The sequence below is a fragment of the Cuculus canorus genome, chromosome 15 (genome assembly GCF_017976375.1).
Source record: "Cuculus canorus isolate bCucCan1 chromosome 15, bCucCan1.pri, whole genome shotgun sequence".
Classification (NCBI taxonomy): domain Eukaryota; kingdom Metazoa; phylum Chordata; class Aves; order Cuculiformes; family Cuculidae; genus Cuculus; species Cuculus canorus.
The window spans coordinates 14,401,685-14,425,060 of NC_071415.1; the positions used below are offsets into that span (position 1 = coordinate 14,401,685).

General features: G+C 36.9%; 1 protein-coding gene across 4 annotated transcripts in view; it reads right to left on the bottom strand.

Moving 5' to 3' along the window:
- The window catches only part of TRRAP (transformation/transcription domain associated protein), an 85,393-nt gene that overhangs the window by 15,444 nt on the left and 46,573 nt on the right, over positions 1-23,376 (bottom strand). For 2 of the 4 annotated variants that reach the window (XM_054080664.1, XM_054080662.1), the window contains exons 51-64: positions 23,027-23,173; positions 22,677-22,796; positions 22,079-22,366; positions 20,555-20,692; positions 20,107-20,219; positions 19,484-19,619; positions 15,062-15,253; positions 9,626-9,854; positions 9,146-9,411; positions 8,286-8,386; positions 5,477-5,678; positions 4,251-4,415; positions 1,671-1,761; positions 127-326 (exon numbers count right to left, since the gene is read on the bottom strand). In XM_054080664.1, coding sequence (XP_053936639.1) covers positions 127-326; positions 1,671-1,761; positions 4,251-4,415; positions 5,477-5,678; positions 8,286-8,386; positions 9,146-9,411; positions 9,626-9,854; positions 15,062-15,253; positions 19,484-19,619; positions 20,107-20,219; positions 20,555-20,692; positions 22,079-22,366; positions 22,677-22,796; positions 23,027-23,173 — 2,388 coding nt within the window. The remainder of the gene's footprint in view (positions 1-126; positions 327-1,670; positions 1,762-4,250; positions 4,416-5,476; positions 5,679-8,285; positions 8,387-9,145; positions 9,412-9,625; positions 9,855-15,061; positions 15,254-19,483; positions 19,620-20,106; positions 20,220-20,554; positions 20,693-22,078; positions 22,367-22,676; positions 22,797-23,026; positions 23,174-23,376) is intronic. The other 2 variants (XM_054080666.1, XM_054080665.1) reach the window with 1 other exon arrangement.

Sequence of the window (23,376 nt, forward strand, 5' to 3'; positions counted from 1 at the left end):
AAACACACCAGTTTACCGATCAAAATAAACAGTTATGTTTTAATGCTTAAAAGTAATTCTAGATACATATTTTGAGGTTAACTTTTCCTTAGAAGATGCATATATATATAAAGGTGTATTAAATACCTCCTCATGCCAATTCTCTCTGAACCAGACCATCTGATCCACAATGCCTTCCAGGGAAGACAAAAGTGTTGGATGTAATTCTCGCTGCATGTGCATAATTCTGCTGCAGCGCCACATTGGTGCGGTGGCTCTGATTGGCCCAGGATCTGAGGCAGAGTGGGACTGATTTCCAACGGAACTTGGCTGCTGTTGCCCAGAATCTGGAAAGTGGAGAATTTAAAAATATAAAAATTACCTTTCATGAACTTGAAACAAGCCTGTAGGAAATAAAATCAACTAAAAGAAAAAAAATCAAATAAAAACTTGCTTTAGATTTGCATTAAGTATTGATCATGTAATACCTACTGAATACTATAACAACAACACACATCACCGTGCAGCGTACAACTGGTCTCTTGCATTACAATTACATCAGATAGTGATTAAGCACAGAGCTTTGCTTTATCAGATGACTCCCTCGCTACTTGATACAAGCCAGCAACAGCGCAGCAGTTTGGGGCAGAACAGCTGAGAACATATCTTACTGGTTATCACTAACTACGCAAGTGGCAATACCAAGAATTTGGCACAGAGACTCCTGTCAGCGGATATGAAGCTAGTGAAGTATTACGGCATGTGAACATCTCCTCCTCCAAAAGGAGCACCAGAAGAAAATAAGACATTATTTAATTGGTGCCCTTCAAAATTTTATGCAGAAATTTAGTGAACAGATTCCCAAGTGAGAAGGGCAATTACATAGGCAATGGACTTCGTAACAGAATACAGAATAGAGGGAGAGTTCTTCAAGTAGCAATCTTGGAATCCCCTGGAGATTTTATGGGACAAAAGAATGACTAAATTACATGGAATCCTTTGATTTAAAAATTCTAAATACGACTTCTTCTTGGAGGAAAAAAGGTGTTATGCAAGTTGCCTAATGTTCTCCCCACCTCCTAAACATTCCTTCAAAGCCAAAATTGATTTTATTTTCTATAAACTTAAGTGCTCATTTTACTTGAAAATTCACTATAGGAAGTAATTATGGAGAAGCACAGATTATTCAAAGAAGCCATTTACCTGACTTGAGTTATAAGAATTCATCTTTCGTTGAATTATTTTTAAAAGTTTGACTCATTTGAAAAGAAACAGAATGTCTCATGGTTCATACTTCCAATCAAAATTAGAATAGAACAGCCTATAAAATTATGATGCCCTTCTGTGTTTGTAACCCAAGAACATTTTACCTCTCCATCAATTTTTAAAGATAAAAATCCAGTAAAGAACATGCGATTCTCAATAATTAAGGTGACAAGCGAATGAAGACAAGACTCTTCTTGGTGAATATTTTATTTAAGAAAATGCAAGACAGCCAGCTCAAGCCAACTGTAGATTTAGGTTCACAGAAATAAACTAGCACATGCAAAGTTGATCAAGAATTTCTTTTCTTAACCTTGATAAGCTGATATGTTTTCTAAAGTTTCTATTTTCCCCCTAAAATCAGGTGAAACTCAAAATAGCAGCTAAGTTACAAACAACCCAATCAATGTGATCATTATGGAGCTCACCACTTTTGTAGCGCTCTCGTTGTTCTATCTTCAAGGTCAAATAGAGGGTCCTGATAGGGAAGTAGACGGCTTGGGGATAGACCCTTCCCACCTATTCGGAGAAACACATACGCATATTTCTCAGTTAAGGAAAACTGACTGTAGATCAGATCAATACGTACAGATTTCTCTTTGAAAATGAGCGCACTTCAGTAATAATCAACTCTTTGTTTTATATAACAGCGTATGGAAAGCGAGGAAACTGAAGATTATTTCAGTAACAGAAACCCAAAGAGAATGAAATGGTAACTCCCTACATACACTGCTACGGCACTGCCTAATTAGGGCTTTCAGATCATATCACCTAGTAAACCTGAAAACAGCATAATGCCAGAATACCAGCTGGGCACGCTCAAAGATCTTCCTCATGTACATAATGGAAGACAGACATAATGACAGCAGTTAGTCTTTAAATTAGACCACAATTCCCAGCGAGCCCTATGATACTTGATAATAAGACCCATTAGATAGTAACTTTCCTCCACCAAACTGTGGCACTTAATGTAAGGGGACACCAATCTCACTCCAAAATAAAAAAGACTTTATGGCTTTCATTAAGCTAATAAAAAAAAAGCTAAAGCAACATTAACATTCAGCATCCCCTTTAAAATGTGTAAACCTCAGTATCTATTAAAGGAAAGAAACGATGCGTCTGAGTACTACCCGCATTAAAGCCCATCTTAAGGCATGATTAGAGGCTTCTCCAGCCACAATTTTACTAGATCGTGGATTCCTTCTCCATCCAAATGGGTATGATAAGTGGTAGAAATTTTGCAACGGCATTTAACTGTTTGGTAACACGATGTTTATGGCAGACCACTAACCCAACACATATATGCTCCATGCTGTAAGTCGAGAAGAAATTATTTGAAGAGAATGTAAGCTTTAGGTTCCAGTACTTCTGCAAACATTTAGTTTTAAGTCAGTAACACCGAAAATCTGGTATTTTTCATTTTATATTCCTTGTATGGACCCAAAACATAACGGCAACAAAAATCTGCGATATTTATGAGCCTAAGCTCCACATACAGTAGGACTTCCACATAGGCACTCACTTCTAAATATGTTATACAGATCAACAAATAAAAAGGGTCTACAACTCATTAAAATAAGTTTTTCCTGTCTGTTGTCAGAAGACAGCTGAGCACACATGGTGCTGCAAGACAATACCAAGCCACATGCATCAGAAATTAAGCCTTAGGCTACTTTGCTTTCTTAAGCTGCCTGGGCACACGGTCTCTTCAAAAGTTTCCTTTTAATTTTGTGGGGAGAGGGTAGGAAAGATGCATAAATATGCACATGCATATTTATCTATATTTATATACACAAGTACCAATGCACATGCAAACACACACGGACATATTCTCTCTCTACAAAAATACACATTCTTAGAGCTTTGAAAGAGCAATGATAAGGGATAACCTAAAAGGAGTTGGATATCATAGAATATTCTGAGATGGAACGAACCCACGTGGTTCATCACGACCCTGTCCCAAAAATCAAGAGTGGAGGGAAGGAGGGAACAACAGTTGTCCTTTGCCAGTTTTCAGGAAACAGTGGAGCACGGCACATGGGAGTGCCCTGGGGTAGAGGCTAATGCGAGAGCTTCAAATGTTGGCCTGTACATTAATGTGAGTTCACCAATGTTTTACATTAACTTTGATGAACAAAAATCAAAATTCTCCCAAGTCGTGCACGTGCTTAAATAGAGACGAGGTTAATCCATGAACCGTTAACATCACTGAAACCATGACATCTGAGCGCTGTTCACAGTCATCAATAAAAAAACAGCATCTAAAACCACATTAACAGAAAAATGTCACTTATTCTCCTCAAGTCTACAGAGATGCTTAAACCAACTTCATACTGAGATACAGGTATACGTCCTATTCTTAGATACTGCTTCAGAACAGACAGCAATAAGCAGCAAAATCTTAAAATCCCAAAGCAAGATTAATCAAAACTCATATATGTCAGTTCCGAGGTACAAATCCAGGAAGTCAGCTTCTTCATTTAACTCCCTAAGCCTTATCCGTATTTGTTTAATCACGTGTCATGTTAAATTTCAAGAGCAAATTTACAAAGCCCCAGTAAAGATTGCTAATGGTGACACAGAGCCCCTTGTTTTTTAAAATCAAGTCTAATAAACAAAGCGCTTATGAAATAGTTTGCCCTTTAGTCACTAAAGCTAACAATTCTTTATCCTGACTCCTACGTTCCAAGCATTTAACTATATTTCTAGATGTGTATGTACTATAATGTTCACAAAAATGCAATAAATAGCATTCCAGAGGGAAAGCTATAATGCGTCATTCACATACAGCATACAATTTCACTGAATTTAATCTCGTTGAATAACACTCACTTTGAAATTTAAAATACTCTCCTTACAGAGAGCAATTACTAGTTTTTAACTCGACAGCTGCAAAGAACACCACTTTTAAAGCGTGGCATTTTCTTTACTAGCTTTGAAAAATATTTGTATCTCATCTTGAAAACAAAGATTACAGATGTTAGAGAATTAGTGATTATCTTCTGTACCTGACTAATGAGGTTCAGCAGAAGTTTGCCCTCTGAGCCAACCAGGCACGTCAAAAGCTGTGGAATCCAGGCCAACCACTGAATGGGTGGGACACCAATACAGTACTTGTCTACTGCATCTGCCAAGGTGTTCTTATCGTCATCAAAACTCAGGAGCCAGAGAACCTAAAAGAGAATTTTAAGACATCTCTCAACACTGAAATTCAAGACATATCAATCATTACAATGCACAAAACCCAACAGATTCTTTATTACTATGATACTGTCCTTGTACGTGTTAAAGTTGCCTTGGACACAAGCACTTAGATTCATTATGCCTGTACAATATAATTTTTTCCCTTAGAAATAACATCTAAATGATGTAAAGAAATAAACATAAGCGTACTACTTGCTGTGAAATAACTCAGAAAAAGCAAACATAACTGCATTCCACCAATTCTTTGGCTGGGGGCTGGGTGGATAATGAAGTATTTTTGTAGAACCTAAAAACATCCTATTCAGATAAATAAACTTTGATGCAAGAACTTGAGTATTTCTTTCCATGTTTTCAATTATTTTAACTGTCTACTCCTAATGATACTTTTTCAACAGTTTAAGATAAATACAAATATATTAAGCACTGAGGAAAAATCACTAACAGTTATGCAGTCAGACAGGGAGAATAATAAACTTGAGAGTGCTATCAAGGCCAGTGTGATCTGAAAAAGATTTCCTATGTTTGTTTCGTATTCAAAATAAATTGTCATCCACAGTATGCATTTTTTTAATTTTCTTCATAAGAGACATTAATTATCCTCAAACTGAGAAACACATACTACAAAAGAGCTTTTTTAGGCTGAAATTTTCTTGAATTAGAGTAAAAACTTACAGAAAAGGTTTATCTAGAATAAATTATGCTACTTTTTAAAGGACAATTATGCTACTTTTTAAAGGACCAACTGATGCATTTCTGTGATATTTCACTGCATTATATAATAGAAATACTGAATGAATTTATCCTCTTTTTCCCTACAAAAAGGTTCCACACCTAAAGAAAACCCCAGTATCTCAATGTAGCAGAAAAACCCAAGATGAGTTACCTGCAGTGACCCAACATAACCACACTTCTGCCTAAATTCAAGCTTTCCATCAATAACCGGTATTTCTCTAATTTCACACTTAATTGGAGATTCAGCCTTTTCTGAAGGGGTGAATCTCCAATTCTTTTCGAAGCATCAAGACTTTACCTTTGCTAAGTATTTTCTTGATTTGCTCTCATTCTGATGACGACACGCGTGCAGGTAGCACGTAATAGCTGACACACCCAGGTGAAGCTGACGTTCTTTCACAAAGATATTCTCCAGGTAATCGCCCCACATTGCCCACGCTTTCACTAGCACATCATGCATTTGCACAGCTGCAGAAAAAGCTTTGTTTGCCTCTTCAGACCTGTATTGGGACAAGTAAGAATATTAGTTTTATAGTAATAAAAAATTACTAAATTATGTAAGAGTCAGATTTCTGGCAGGATACTCAATTATTTTCTTGATGATATTTTTACATTAAGGTCTCTTGTAAGGCCCTTTATGAGTCTTTTGTCTCAGCTTTCCTTAAAGTTCAGCACTGATGAAGGTAAATGCTTCACAATGGAAACAACTACGCGTCTCAGATTTCCAGAAACTCCCTGAAAAACCTTCCAGTGTTGTTGAAAAAACAAAACCTTCCAGTGTACTGCGATTGCAACCCAAGCGATGCCCACAGAAAGAAGAAAGAATGGTAACACAAGAAGAGCAGAAGCAAAAGCACTAAAAAGTGATTCTCTGTTGAGCCACAAAGGGAATAAGAAAATGCAACACTGGAAGATGTCACATTAGGTATCTTTTGGAGGGACTACATCCTCCTCAACTTTCTCTCACAAAAATTATGAAAACATTTACAATCAATGTTATCTGGAAAAAGTCAGCTCCTAATCCCACAGCTTCAGAAGTTTATTTTCCAACAGGAAAAGTGAAGGAATATTAAGGTTAATCACACAATTCTCAGTAAATAGAAGATAATTTGTTTGATGCTTCTGAAGTCTTCTCTATGTTTCTTCGAGTGTTCCTAGTCAAAGATTTGGTATGATTCATCCCAATATACACGTACACAAATAATTTGGATCTATGTAACCTTCCAGGCATAAAAATAAAGGATGAGAACACTCACATACACGTTACTGAACCGTTGAAACTTTTGACGCATTCCAAGATTCCTTAATAACAGGAATTGCTTCACTTCTCATTTACAGAATAAGCATTGAAATAGACCTTACAAAAGTAACGTAATGCTTCTTTGACTTATTTTTTTAAATTAACTGTATTTTTTTATATGAAAACATTAGCTCAGAGGATTAGAGTGATAAATTAAAATGACAAGCTAGTAAGGCAAAACTATTAAGAGAAAAGCAACTTTGTCTGACAAAGTATAAATTAGTTTCTACGTTACTCAAATACATTACTTGCTTTCAGAGGCTTTCTGCACGCTAGATGGAGGTTTTGAAGGCAACCACAGCAGCAGCCTTGATAGATGACTTTGTAACACTACTTCCCCTTTATAAAAAGGGGACTTTTCAGTTGGTGTTCCTTCCTCCTTCTCTACAATCCATCATTCTTGACACCCGAGATGACTTTTTTTAAAATGGTTCTATCACCTTGCTCACAAAACGGGCAGCACAGAGAGATGCAAGAGCAGAGGTGACCTTTAACTTCCAGTTTAGTTGATGCACAGGAAATCGGTAGTCACACATTCTCAGGTTCAACGCTGCCACTGCTCCTAATGTAACCTTCCTAAATTCCTCACCTCCGCTACGGTGCTAAAACATGCCTGTATGTTTTCCAGTAAGATTAAGAAATTGAAAGTACATCAGAAGCATATTTTAAAGAGAAAACATCACCTATTTTGTCCTGTAAGAATGGAGACAATTTAGCTGCCTTTATGTGCAAGAATTTAAAACAATTTAAAGAGATGGGGGGAGGTATGCTTTCTTCCCTTCGCACCTCAACTGAAACTAAGCTTGCTTATGGTCATAAAAAAAACCCACTGCACTTTCCATCACAGTAATTGCATTCTGCCTATTTAAAATTCTTTCTTATATCCACAGAAGAAGATATTCATCATTTTCTGACTTAAATTGCTATGTGAGGTTGCAGCGAACAGCTTAAAACCTGATGGATTTCCTTCTGTAACTGTCCACAATGCAGTGACAGAGGAATTATTCCACTCATACGTAACAGGTAGCAACACTGCCATTAAAGATGCATTCGTACTAAAAGATGTTGAAACCTGAAGGTTGACTGCTGAGACGCTCGTTTAGGGAATTAAGGAGAGAACTCCCTCAGAACAGTAAGATGGCTTAAAGCAAAAATATGACAAAAGTAGTTGTGCGAAAGCAAGGCTTGCGTTTATGTGTTCAGCTGTAGCAATGCAAGATGTCTCCAACACACAAGTTGTTTCAATTAAATTATCTGAAATAAGTGTTGCATTTCCATATTGCATCACATACCAGCTTTATCTAAGCACTCTGAACTATGCTACCACACATTTTCCTATGCCTTGACCAGCTGCAGCTATTAATGGGATACACAAAATGACAATGAAACAGACAGAAACAAAGACACAGGCTAATTTTAGGTAACTGTAAGTTTACGGACAACTTCTTTTCCCTTGATTTTACACATAATATATACACTAAGAACATATTTAAAGCAACCTCCCTTTGTTAACTATGCCAAGACATCAGTTAGACATCAGTTTGTTTAAGTAAGTACTCCCAGAACTAGGGAAATAAAAAAGTGTTTCTTAAGCTGCAAAGCTTTAAACAAACCCACTCTCCCTGTATTTTCCCATTTCACTCCTTGAAATATAAAACTTTTTTAAAAAGAACCAGTGCAACATTTGCTTTATCTAGTTCTTTCCTAGAACACTTAAAAAACTTTCCTGCTCAAATACTCCCTTGAAATACTTCAACTGTGTTTTTCTCAGATGTGTACCAGTGCCTTTTCCAGCTGACATACTTACTTGTTAATCTGTGCCAAGAACATTCCCTTCAATGCATAAAACTCAGCAGTCATCTCCTTGGTGAAGTACTTCAGGTTGGTTGATTCAATAACTTCAAGACCCTGTTACATAAGCCTTAGTGAGAAAAGCCTACTAAAATCAAATGTTTTATTAAGATAAAAGTGCCGTAAACCAACAGCCAAAATATTGTCTTGAAATATAAATAGCAGGAGCTTCCAGTATTTAATTTTCGTTTTAAGAAATTGTGTACTGACAACAAGTTTCCACTGGCGTGTGCAAAACTATCAGACACTACACACAATATTCACCAGGTGATCGACGGTCTCTTCTATCATGGTTTATTTTGTTATATTATTAATCTATATTATGTTGTATTATATCATCATTACTATTATTAAGGTCCCAGTCTGCTGACCTTACAATCATGTCAGTGGGTTTTGCCTACAGTCATGGTTTTTGCTTTCCTTTTAACACATCCAATTTCGCCTCAGTTTGCCAGCATCCATCGCTCACGAGTCAGACACTCAAAACTAAGTTAGTTTTCCAATGGTGCTGTTTCTTCCTATCACAAATAATACAATTTTCAAATTCCCTTCCATTTCTCTATCTTGTAAGATTTCAAAACACATCTTTGAACTTTACTTTTTGTCTAATTTCTAATAGACTCATAGAATTCAGTTCAATGAGGACAATGACTGCTATTGACTAATAGCACTACTCAAAGCAACACTTTCTGCATGGTATAACATGGTCAATGAAATTCAGCTCCTGTTGTGTATACAGGCAGTCTATTTAAATCAATATATCTGATGGCCCTTGTAATCCTCCAGGTTCCCACTTCAGAGATAAAGTCACCGTACCTGCATACACTCATTTTTGCCCATGACTCCAGCGAGCTGAAGATAACACTTCACTTGCTGGCGAATCTTCTGAAAGCAGTCCACAATGGGCACAGTTGGAATTGTATGAATGCGACTCAATATATCCAGAGCTACGTTGACCAGTCCTTGTTTTCGAGCTATCTTTCCATATTGGATAATTGCCGATGCAGAAGCATGAACTCCCAACATAGCGTTATTAGAACTAGGATCATGTTGAGAGCTATTTTCATATGCAGTTACAATGGCTAGAAACAAAACAAAACGTTTGTCATAAATGAAATTATATAAACAGCAGTATCTTACAAAGCAATACATGGGAAATGATGACTTAAAATAATGAGACACTTAAATGGAAACTGAATAAAAACAAACACTTGTCAAAATCAACAACTATCTCGTATGTTAAAATAAAAAACCTCCAAGGACTTATTTCAAACAATGTGTTGTCTGGAAAATTACATGATGAATGCATGCTGGACCAGGCAGTTTTACCCTGGTAATGATGTTGCCTCCACATGAAAATGCTGCTCCAGTGGGATAAATCATCTGAGACAATAGGTAACCTGTTCCTCCAAGTCTTTACAACAGTCTTCATATCATGTAAGCTGTTGTTTCTCCCCAGATTAGTTGGTTGCAATCCTGCATTTATTTGGGCTGCTTCTTGAAGTTCAATTATTTGCTGTGCTGCCTAGAAAACATTAAACAGCATAAATTATCATAAACGATAGTAAATTATCATAAAGGATGGCTGGCCAATTTCACTGTTTGAAAAAGATCTCTGTGAATGATGCCATCTTCAAATGATCAAGTAAAGATGAAGCGATTTATGCTGTTTTAGGGACCTGCCTATTAGTTGCATAAATGACCTTTATTCAATCTACTCACAAACAAAATAGCAAAAAAAAAAAAAATTCATGAGATTGATTAAAGACTTCAGTCACTGACTAAAATGCTGAACTCATCCACTGAATCACTAGCACAAAATTTATACCAATGGGTTGCTTGTCCTGATAAACAAACAGATTATATTAAAAAATAAAGGTGCCATAAAGTACTTTCTCACATGCTTGTAGAAGTCTCTGCATAACTTCGGGCTCCTCTCTTCTCAAGGGATGGAGTACAAGTATCAAGCAGTTCATTTCATGCACGCTTCATTCTGACAAAACTTAATGACCCAACATCATTTGGTTGCAAACACACATGACAGATTTACACTTAATGTGTTCTTCCTATAATACTATGGGTTTGCTTAGTAAAATTAACTTCGGTCAATTATTCCATATCTTTCCTTGATAGTATTAAGATAAAAATTCCCTCATCCTTTCTTTTATTTTGATATGCAAATGCTTTCACAAATTATCCCCAAGACATGGTAGTGTCTTGCTCTTAAGAAGCTTTTTTGCTTTTTCATTTTTTTCTTTAACAAAACAACCAGCCAACCCCCAAAAACAAACAAAAAAAAACCCAAACCACAAAAAACCCAGACACCTCTGGAAAGAGAGTTTACTGGACTCTACACTCTCTTCAACCTCATCCATTTCCCTCCCACACATCTAAATAAAACCACAGTTTAGAATCAAATTCTACTATACATGTTTGGACTTACTACATTCAACCTTAATGACAGTAAAGCACAAGTAAATATCAATATAAACAGTCTGCTAAATACAAGGATAAAGTAAAAATATTGGCCTCAAACAAAACTTTAACAGAACTTACACTAGTATAAGTTCCCTGGTCACGATCTGACTTAACAGAAACTTGAACGTACAGAAATAATATCTACATGTTCCTGAAAGTATTAGTTCAAAACGTTCTGCAAAGACCTTAGCTTTGAGAAGTTACTTAAGTTAAGGATGGTTTTCACTGACATCTACTACCCTCAAATTAATGAGAGGACCAAACGGAAGACGGCAGTAGTCCCAAACCTACTAAAGGAAGCAGACGTCTTGTTAGAACTTCAGCAACCTGAAGGCCCTGAAACTTTAATGGAATTTAATTAACTTGTGGTACAATAAAACCAATGTAGTAGTCTCCAAGCTACCTCTTGGCAGATAACAGTTGTACTCACTGTTAATCAACCAAATAAGATAACTATTTGGGGGGGGAAAAAAGGCAGTCTAAATTTATGAAGTGAAATCTCTTGAAACAAAATAAATTAAACAAAGTAATATTTTCCTACAATCATCTCAGTATCAGCTCTCACAATAGCTTAACCTTCATCCTACACCCATTCATCAGGTAAATTTAATTTTCTCACAGGTATTTAATCACATACTATCTGATATTAAAAGAAAGTAATTACAGCAGTGCAAATTCACGGCTGCATTTGTACCTCTGTCAGTCACCGACTAATTTATCATTTCTTCATGAGGGATATATACATATTAGATTATTTTAAAAGCCTGCTTTAATTGATATCTGAAAGCATTTAAATACTTTATTTAGCAGTACTAATCCTTTCATGCTGCAAATATTGCCTGTCTTAGGGGAGGAAAAACATGAAATATCACTGAAAACTTAGCAGGAAGGAATTAATTTCATCAAAAAGCCTTCTAATAGTATTGTATCAGTTCAAGCAAATGAAACACTGCACCTATCTACTTGACAACTTTCTCTCAGTACGGAGAAAACTTTCATATTCATTGACTTTATCTAATGAACCAACCTGTGTTATAAGAATTTGGACGTATGGGCTGCTGGATAAGCTCTACCCACAAGTACAGTCATTCCAGGAGAGGTTCCTTAGATCATGCAGATTTGGCTATTTATGAATCCCATTAGGAATGACACACCGGATAAAACGACTGATCTTAAACAGAATTACAGAAGCCGTTATGTCAAATAGAACTCAGAAAGCAAAGTCCTCTGCATTTCTACAGGTTAAGATTCATTCATAGCTCTGAGCAATCGTCCATCGAGAAATACACCCCTCTTAGGAAATTTCAGACTGCGCTGCACTGAGATATTCCAAATTTCTCCTCAAGACTGAAAGGTTTCCCTTAAGAGCAGAGAGCTGATCTTTGCCAAGTGCGTGTTTATCTGACATCCAAACAGGGACACAGTCAGCCTAAATGACAAGTACGTGTTCAGATCACATACGGTGTGAAACTGGACACAATCCTGCCCCAGCCCCACTTCCACCCGCCCGCTGCAGCTCTACAATACAAAGCTGAGGACTCAAGATTCATTTTCAAGAAGCTTCTGGAAGCATCTCAAGGCCAAATCTCATATTTTAAAGATGAGTTTAGGTACCTATTTCCATGTGATTATACTTGGCAGTAACATCTACTCTGAAAAATTCTTCTCTTACTGTTGCAAAATACAAAATTAAATCCAAGAAAAAACAAAAGGGTACGTGTTGACATTTCATACATTTCCAAAGGAAACAGAAGTCAATTTTAGCCATGGTGAAATACATGTAAAACTTGCAAAGGACACAAGCCACGCGTTTTTCACCAAGCAATATGTTCGTTTCATCTCACGTAATAACTAAACTGCACATTTTATCTTACCGGAGGTGTGCCAGTTGTTTCACAAAAATATTTCTGAAGGTTTGAAAAAAATATCTCAAGTTCTTAAAAGCTCTTCCTGACAGGACAAGAAACAAGTAGTTTCCCTTAATTTTCTAAGTGGACCATTTGTGAGTAACTAAAAGCACAGGATTTAAACAGATCTTGTCTTGAAACTGAATCGTCAATTTTGGGTGAACAAAATAACACATTTCTCACAAGCAAAAATAAAGATGTACATGGTGTACAGCATCTTAAAACCAGTTTACATTTAAGTACGTGCTGGAAAACAGTACATTATTCACTTTGTAATATTTAAAAGATTTGACGGCTAAAATATGCCATACTTAAATAAGTATTAAGAACATGTTTAGCAAGGGTGAGAGAAAACTAATCTTTCACTTTCCTTACTCCAAACACACTCCTTTACAAAAAAACAAAATAGCATGCCCTGTTTTGAGAGCAAAATGCTTTTATCATTCAGAAGCAGCCAATAGGCTCTACCGTCTCCCATAAATGCATAGCGGACTTACGAAAAAAGTAAATAAGCAGAAAAATGGCACAAAAAAACATTAACTTTGCCCATCCTCTGTCTACACACTGGGTTATCCAACTGGAAAGTTACTCATCCTTTATAAGTCAAGGATTCAAGCAGGCATGTGAGAGTTTACTTGAACATCAGTGCTGTTTAAAGTCATGTGCAGCACACTGCAGAAAGTCACAGGACGGTATGTAATCCAAGTTATAAACTTCTTCCTCTGTTTAATTCTTTGTCAAGACAATTTAAAACTGAGATTAGATAATAACTTTTGGCCGGTGTTTGGTTTATTTGTTTTGTAGAGAGGCATTGGGGCTCTAGTTGTTTGTTTTTAAAATTCTTTTAACCCCAGGTTCATTAATTATCCCTCATTTCATTGTGGACAGGACAGGTCACTGGTTCATTGCCAGAATTCTGCCTCTACGTTAGAAAAAGCTTCTCTCAAAATTTTAGGAATGCTTTGATCATTTTTGTCCAGAACGTGTATAGATCTCTCTCGGATCACAAACTAGGTAGGCCACTGGGCTCCATCCACTTGATTCAAGCAGTCCATTCCTTCTCGGTTCAGCAGAAGGCCCCTGGCAGAGGTTTCCAATGACTCAAATCTTCCAGCTGACCTACTCATACAAGTTCTCTATAACAGACTGGAATTGAACCAATCAGTTGGAAGCAGTAACATCTTCAGTCAGCACAGCTGAACTTGGACAATGTGCGTTCCCACACAGACAGGGAACAGCACTGCAATACAGCCTTCCACGCAGACCAAAGACATTTTCTTCCCATAGCTGACATCAGGTTAGAGGAGCGGAGCAGAGACCACTCTTCCCAACCCACATCTCTCAGTCTGGGAAGCAATGTGATCCAAAACAGCAATTCTTTTTACAACATCACTACGAGATTTTAATGCAACGTTGAACAGAACTTGCTAAATGAGCCGGCTGAACAACCAATAAAGCTGAAGAGCAACGCATGAAGCTTCGAGGTACACATTAGTTTATCAAATAAAATCCACTCTGCTTTCTGGCAGAATTTATACACAACTCCCTGTCCAGTGAGAACTACCACATACGTGAAGACTAGATTCCTTCCTACTTCTTTCAGCACATTTAGCAATGTAACATAGAAATAACAAAGAAAAGTAAGGCTCACCTTGCCAGAACCTACAGTATTTTTCCTAAAGGTAGTAGTGCTCACCTGAAAAGTCCTTCACTAACAACAGACTTCTATAGTTTCTGGCTCTTTGACCTTAATGCTTAAGCCACAGGGATGTTCAGAACTTGCTCAGTCTGTTCAGAATGCCACTCCTCAAAGAAACATCAGCATTTCTAAATACAGTTTTCCCTTACGGGGCTTTGGCAGCTCAGATTTAAAAAAAAACAACTATAAATAAAGAATACAGGAGCACGTTACAGCTGACAAAATTCCATACCACAGTTAACACATTTAACTGAAAAGAACACTTAGGAGCTTATTTCAACACTTCTGCAAATAACACAATGCAATAAAACACCTGCCTGAAATGGACCTCACTTCAAAACCCAATGAATGTTCAAGATCTCCAAGTACTGCAGTGCATTATGCATTAGCCCACAAAAAAAGTCGAGCCATCAGATCAATTTTTAAACAGCTACCTCTAAACGCCACAAACCGAATGGATCCAGGTAAACTATAAAAACTTTAAAAGGAATACAAATCAAAATACACTCCACGACTTTTAACAGAAAAACCACCATTATGAAAAACCAATCAGTACTACACAGTAAAATATTTCATGCTCACAGTTACTAGAAGTCTTGAAACCTGCTACTAGAAAATAACTGGCAATAAAAAACTTTTCATTCTTACCTGGAGAAGGGGAGTATGAACATGTGAGACAACATGAGGAAGCCTTCGCCATTCTCGAATAGCCAAACTACTTGCCATCTCTACCAGACGCTCAATGAAATTAAGCTGTTGCTCTTCTGGATGGCAGATTGCTAAGTATCCTCTGTACATATTCACTTTCCACGCCATCTCCTTTGGACAACTCAACTCCACCTGAAAATGAAATGGAAAAAGTATAGTAGAGATTATTCATACTCAAGCACAGACTTCCTGAAGTTATTTTTTAAAAGTCTTCTTAAGCAAACACTCCGTTTTATTTTTTTTAATTTAGCTCAATTTCTTAGAATACCAGACTAAATTATCAATATTTCTGTCACTAGAGGGGTTTCAGCTCTCTTAAAGTTATGGGCAAGAGTAGGCTTGCAAATAAATTGTGAACTCAGCACAAAACTAGAAGTGCCTGCAAACAACCTGCTGTTCAGGTATTTTTACACTGACAACTGTAGTGTAGCTCAGAGACAGCTGAGTAAGCTCAAAACAGTCTTGCAACAGGAGCACAAAGCTCACTGCAAACCAATTCACCCTGTATAAAGACAAAAGACACTTCTCAGCAGATAACGGGTACTACCTCTGAAATGCTTCAGGGGCTCCAGAACAAGTAATGTCAACTTCTCACCGAAAAGGATTCCATTCCTATATGTCAGCACATTATACTTCCTAATTGCCTACTCCAGGACATTACTGAGTTTATAAGAATAAACAGTTAATAATTTTTAAGTCCTCTACAACTAACCTTTCCATTTCTGACAAACTAATTTCTGAGTACAGGTGGAAAGCCAGGGCAGAGGGCTAAAATCATTTAATTTAATTCAAAATAAATTTACACAGTTTTCTTAAAATGCAGGAACAACAGAGATATGGGAACTCAAACAGGCAAAGTACTTGAATTGCCCAGCAACTAAGTTCTCTGCGTACTTTACAGCAAAAGTGCATTTAACCAATGCTAACTAGCGGACACTGCAGGCCTTAAATCTAGGACTTCTACACTTCTCTCCCGCTTTACATCGAACACTTTATGGATTGATATGCAACACAAAAATCCCTCTGCATTACCTTCTTGTTGATAGTCTGTATCTTAATCATACAATTGTTATTTCTGTTATCCTCAACTGACTTTTACGCCTGAGCCAACAAAGAGAAACTGCCAGGTAGCAACCTTACACTTACACAGTGAAAATAATCTCTTTCTTTATTACTTTATCTACTGGATCATTAAGCACAATGGCAATCTGAGTAAATGGAAATGAGTCTTGGGTCCTATCAAGGGCTACTTGCTATTTTAATAGCTCGACTTTAATAGGCAGATTATTAAAAGTGCTTCACCAAGATTTACAAAAAATGATACATATTTGCCATCTTTTCTGACTTCTCTTGTGAAGCTACCATGGAACTTGATAAAAAACAGCCTCACTAAAGTGTATCAATAAAATTGGAGCAGTGAGTATAGCAGCACAGAATAAATTATGCTTTCATATCCTAATATTTATGCAAACATGTCCTGACACTTTTACAAGAATCTGAGCAGAGCCACAAAAGCTCCATTTACAGCTTCAGCAGCATCTTCTCAGTTGCTTAGTAAATGTCTCATTACTGAAAATATCTCATTTAATACAACTGCAGCTAAAGCGTATCAGCAGTTCCTCGTAGTCGTCACTTCCACTCAACTGGCAAATCTCCAAAACCAGAACTTGTCAGATATGATCTATTTCATTCTGTTCGCACTCAAGGTTTATAACATACTGTACAATACAGTTCTTATTGTAGGCTTTAAAGGTTTCTCAAATAATATTCCTTCCATAGTTAGCTACCGAAGTCGCATACTTAAATACGACACAAAATACCAATTGTTATAAGAAGTAAATTAAAATGTAAATACAACCTATAAGATATTTTTTGTAGCATACGCAGCTTGCTACTTATAGATTTGTCTTGACATGGGCTGATAAATGATAAAATCCATCTTCAGAGACACCTATTTAATTTGAACCATCAGTACTCCAAACAGCAAAAAATTCCATTTCAAATGTTGCAATGGTTGGACACCTTTAACTTAAGTTCCATCAAAAGACAACACTACCTTTAATTAATTAAACAACTTTTACTGTTCCCACAGTTTAGCTCCTAGACAGTAACAGTTGTTGTAGCTTTTTTTTTTTTCCTTCTGCCAGAAGAGAGTGTTGCAGAAGAACAAACACATTACGTTTACACAAATGTAATATTCAGTCAGATTTTGAAGAAAGTAAGAGAGACATACAACTCAGCGTACTTACCATGCGAGACTAAGTTGTCAGAACAAAGTATGCTGTTAGGATATTTTGTATACAGGAACTTAATCCTTCAAGATATTGGAAATAAAGGATGCTGAGCATTTTTCATAACTGTATTTTATCTTTTACAAATGTTAAGAGACTAGACAGTCAACTGTCAATTTGACATGTCGTACCTTTAACTGGTAGCTATTGGTTCACAATTTATAGACAGTTCTGATGAAACAATAAAGCCCCATTAAGTGAGAACCTAATTGTTCTGGCTTGCTCTCTTTGCAATACAAAAAAGCACCGCCTAAGGCTCTGCTCAGACTTTTGCCAGTAAAATCATATTTTAAACATTCAGTTCACCTTCTTATTCCAAACTCGGGTGTCTTTAGCAGAGCAACTGCAGTAATGTCACACTATGGAACAAGAGTGCAACGAACATCAGTAAGTTCCTTTCCACTTGTGAGTTAATGCAATATTCCCTCCTTTCAGATTTCCTCTATGTTCCTAACTTAACTAAACTCTACCTACCATGAAAAGAGTGTATTTTTCTTTAAAACTTGGGCGGAGGTATAGACATTAAAAAAAAAAACCAACATTAATTTTCTATTGATACCACATAAAAGAAAAAAAATCCCCCAAAAATCTGCTGGTGACTCCAATACCAACATCTGTCCTTTGTCCCAAGAAGCCCAAGAAGGCTGTAAAGCCTGACATTCTATGGCCACACCAAGAACAAAACCCACCAGCTTATTCTCATGGGAGGGGCTTGAAACAGTTGGGAAGAAGATGCTGAAGAGACGATGAGGAGGAAGATACCTAAATATGGTCGTTTTTCTTGTACATGGAAGAATTTCTCAAAAATTGCTCTCAGATAAAAATATCTACATCTATGTATTTTCTGTTGCACCTTTCCAGAAAATGAAGCATCATTTTCAGCATGTTTCCCCAGATATTTAACCTTTATTCATGTCCACACAAAAAAGAAGTTTATGAACATTTGGAAAGAACAAAGATCTTTCAGCTTGAAAAATCTTCCAAAATCTTTTTGGGTTTTTTTCTTTATGTACTGTGCCCCCCACCTTCAAAACTGTTCTGTAATAGCCAAAACTTTACAGAGCATTCATCCATCAAGCACATGGATAGGACAGAATACAGAGTCTCAGGAGTGAAACCCCAGAAAGGACAAAGGGAAGGTTAAATGTTTTACAAGTGCATGTTGTTCAGCAAAATGAATTACAAGCAGAACACAATAATGAACTCCATAATGAATCAGGAAGGTCAACAACAGGAGAAAACAAACCATACATAGCATCCACTAACAAATGAAGACGATAACTACCTACTTGCTATACACAAGTTCCACAGTTTCAAACAAAAGAAGCTAAGTACAGTGCTGGTTTCTAAAACAATGTATAACATATATCTATGCTACTTCAGGTAGAATTTGCCCAGAAAGGCTGTGGCATCTCTTAACAGATACTAAAATTCTACCAAACAAATCAGCCTGATCTACTCGGGCCCTGCTCTGAATGGAGCGCTCAACCAGATGACCTTCAGAAGCCCTTTCCAACTAGAAGTATTTTATGGTTCTGTAAACTTCAAATTAAACTATAAAAGTAGAGTTATCTGTGCATTAAGCTTCTCAGGAAACCCTGGAACATAAGAAAATTCCAAACTCAATTCCAATTCTGCAGGGAATTAAGGCACCAAAAGAGGAAACAATTCAAATGTCCCTCTCCAATATTGCATTATTTTAAATACCACCACATACCCAAACAGAGGACCCCATTTGAGTTTCTCCACATATACCTGCTGGCACACACTTCTACAGCATTTGTTGCTTTTTAACGACTCAGTCTCATGCACCACGTCATTCACCTGTCCTGGCTAGATTTCTTATATAGTACAGCTCTATACACAGATCGAAAAGAGAACCAAGTTTGTAGTTTGTTGAAATGACATGCTTCAATTGCCAAAATACCCAGCTGTGTGCTGGCACATCAAAGAAAACTTCAAAAGAGCAGTTCTCTGTATCTGAAATGAACTGTAACGCTGACTTGTTAGAAACATAATCAGTAAAAATTAACAAAGAAATTAAACATCAGCCTAAAAAGTCCACGCTCACCTGCACCAGAGCTTCTTTCATAGCAGTCCAGTTTGAGACCCTCCATGCACATTCTAGTACCAGGTAAGGATTTATATGACCTTTTGATTGGCCATATTCTGTCAAAGGTTCCCATTGGTTCAGTTCTTTCGAGCAACTAAGAAAATCAAAACCATTCTCAATTTGGTTAACAAAAAAATGAAATTTCAATAAAAGTGACTATACATGTTGTGTATCAGAATATTATCTGCATATTTGTCTGTGAACAGCTTAGCAAGCTCTGCAAAAGTTTTATCCAGATGGGAAGATAATTTTTTTTATTCTTTTTATTACCAGTTATAATACAGAAATCTGTGAACAGGGAAGAGCTGCATTTTGTGTCTCCCAGAACAACCGTTTTAAATAAGAAAAACAAATTTCAGCTCCAGTCTGTTTCTACCAATAGCAAATTTCATTTTCACAACACTTCAAGCGTATCACTTCTAAGAGTCTGTTAAGGGAGTAAAAAACAGCTTTTTCTATTCCCTTAAGTTTTACTGTATCGGAGCTAAGTTGATTCTCGTAACTAATGCTTCAAACTAGCAGAGTACATTACTTCTATTGCAGGTTAAAATACTCATTCTACATCAGCTTTAAAGTCTTACCGAATCCAATGGTCCTCCCAGAGCTGATACTCAGGAAAGATCGAAGGAGAAGCATTGTTCCGTTCATGCTCTTTTTTAGCCTTTTCCATTGCTTTTTCATAACTTTCTTGTGCCTAAATAAAATTCAAACAGTTTACTTTTTCCATCTGCTATACACAGATTAACTCAAAATTCTTCTAACAAAAAAAAGTGATAAGAAAACCTTTATAAATTCTAAGTTGAAAAAAAATCATTCCTGAATATAGTCATTATTTGGCAGTTCAAAATTCTCACCTTATCTAGGTATTACATGGCCTTAAACTGCTATATTAGCCAGCAGAGAAGCTGTGGCACCTTCTGTTTAATAAGGCTGGAGTTGTTTATTAATATTCACAATATTTGCTCACTGACCAGAAAATTCATTCTGACAGTAGAACTACTCAAATTGTTTCTAACACCAAGAACATACCTGTTCAAAAAAGCCGTGTTGTTCATAGGCAATAGCCGTTGCCGTCTCCGGGAATTTACAGCGTTTCTGCCACAGTCCAGCCCACATATCCTCCTCTTGCAACAAAGAGTAAAGCTCAGCAAGGGAATCCAGTATTTCCTAGAATGTTAAGCAGGTATATTTCTCCACAGTCAAACTATCATCATAAAGACCAGCAGAGAGCAAAACCACATGTTCTACATTAAGGCAAAGTGAGAAAGACATGGAAATGGAGAAGTGCTTATGTAAACTCTTTTTAAAACTCTAGAAAGTGAGTAAATAGTAATAACCAAGTATTAAGAAGAACTGCAACACATAAAAAAACCACTCACAAATCACCTGTGGCTTGTACATTGATTCTTCCTTATCTATCCTAATATAGCAGATCAATTCATTAAAAAAAAAAAAATCGTTTAACAAGCCACTGACCCGGTCTTTAATGTAAAAAGAATCTGTAATACGTAGCTTCTTCAGCTGATTACAAACACACCAAGGTAGATCATAACTACTTGACAGACTATTAAACACAACAGCACCTGTTTACAAGAAACTCAATTTTGCTAAGTTAATAATTCTTCAAAGTCATATATCAACAGATTTGATTAGGGAAAGCACAGGGAGACAGAGACAATACAAATTTCTATTCAAGATTTACAACTGAGCGCAGAAATGGTTTCATTTACTTCTACACTGCTGCGAAGAGCTAGAGTCAAAAGCAGATGGAAAAGAAGGACAAAAAAATATGATAACATCAGTGACAGATGAAAGAAAAGTACAAGAAGCAGGTAAGACACAAAGTATTAAGTGTTGCAAGTGTCTGTATTGACGAATGGACAGGAACTTCTTCACCAAATTAAAAAACCAAACAAAAGCCCACCACTTCTAAATACAACATTTACAAGTGATTGCCCCTTTGTACTCTGCACTGGTGAGACCACTCCTCGAATGGTGTAGTGAGAGGCCCAAAACTGAACACAAGACAGACACTGAGGAGCTGGATTGTGTCCAGAGAAGAGCAATGAAGCTGGTGAATGGTCTGGAGCATAAGGCTTACGAAGAGAACTGAGGGAAATGGAGATGTTTCATCAGGAGGCTGAGTGAGGGGAGATCTTATTGCCCTCTACAGCTACTTGAAAGGAGGGTGTAGTGAGGTGGCTGTCAGTCTCTTCTCCCAGGTAACAAGACAAAATGGCCTCAAGTTGCACCAGGGGAGGTTTAGATTAGACATTAGGAAAAATTTCTTCACTGAAAGGGTTGTCAGGCACTGGAAAAGGCTGCCCAGTGAAGCAGTTCAGTCACCAGCCCTGGAGGTATTTACAAGTCATGTAGACATGGCGCTTAGGGACATGGTTTAGTAGTGAACTTGGCAGTGTGAGGTTTACAGCTGGACTCAATCATCTTAACAGCCTTTTTCAATGAAAATGATTCTATGGAACTACTCTAACACCCTGCCGCTGTGTTTTCCTCTTTACATTTCACAAGGTATTTCAGTCAACATAACAGTACCTGTTGAGGAGGAGTTATGCTTTCCTGCTCATAAAATTCTGTTGTCTGTTTAGGCTTAATTTGTAGACTCAGTCCTTTTTCAAAGGCTTGATGTTCCAGCATCAGTGTAGAACGAAACCAGAGATTGTGAGTTTTACCCAAGTATTTCAGGACGCAAGGCCTGATGGGAATGGGAGGAACACACTGTGACATTGCTTCAACAAAGCAATTCAGTGCACTCGGCTGGCAATCCCGCTGTACTTGATGGCTACCGCTGCACAAGAAAGGGCTTATTTCACCTGCTAGAGCCTAGAAGGAAAAACATAAAGGATAGTCATCTCTTCATTCAGATTCTTCACTTAGAGAAATTACATTAAATTTAAAAAATCTTGTTAATTCAGAGAACAATCACTTGATAAGTGGTTTTTTTCTCTTTGTAAATTGAAGGGCCCTATTTATTTCAAAAGATGTATTGACAGAGGTATATGGCATTCACCAGTCACAAAGAATGGCAAATTTCTCAAAGGAAGTGAACAAATAATTTACCACAAATATGTTTTCTTGAAACGACAGTCATTTACAAAGAGGAATTTGTAAGTGAGGAGAGAAAGATTCTCACATGTTGTTGTCTGTCAGACAAGATTTTCCAAAGTCGTGAAAAAAGCTGTATCCAAGTCTTCTCTGCTAATGGTGTAGAAATATGACATAACTGAACAAAGGCACTTAGCAATGCTCCAGTCTAGAGAAAAAAGGAAGATATGTATATAAACAGCAGAACTACTATTAATAGTACAGAAGAAGTTACACAGTTGATTAGGCAGTAATACAAATGCCTTTTCTAAGCAAAGTATCAAAAATGTGTTTCCTTTAGCAACATAGGCTACTATAACAAGAATTTAGGTGTGTCAAGTCAGCTCGAAGATTTCAGTTTTAAAACAATTTGTCAGGAAATCAACGGCCTGCACCAACCTTCACTTCTCGAAGAGAGTCAAGAAATTTGTCATGCCGGTTGGTCAACATGTGCAGCTGATTGCCAATGTCCTTCTCGGAAAGCTCTTTAGTTTTAGGTGTACTGGTCTGATCTCCCGGAGCCAATTCAATGTCTATTTCAACATCCTATACAGAAACGAACACAAAGCATGCAGGTATTTTCTAATTATTTTTGCTTTTTATCCAAACAAATAAAAAATACCTTTCTAATCAACTTATTTCAGGTCTCACTATTTATTCCTGTGAGTTTTTCAGGTTTAGATATATAATATTTAAAGTGCTTTAGGAAAGAAGTGCTAAATGAATGAATAAGTTCTGAGAAACCCACG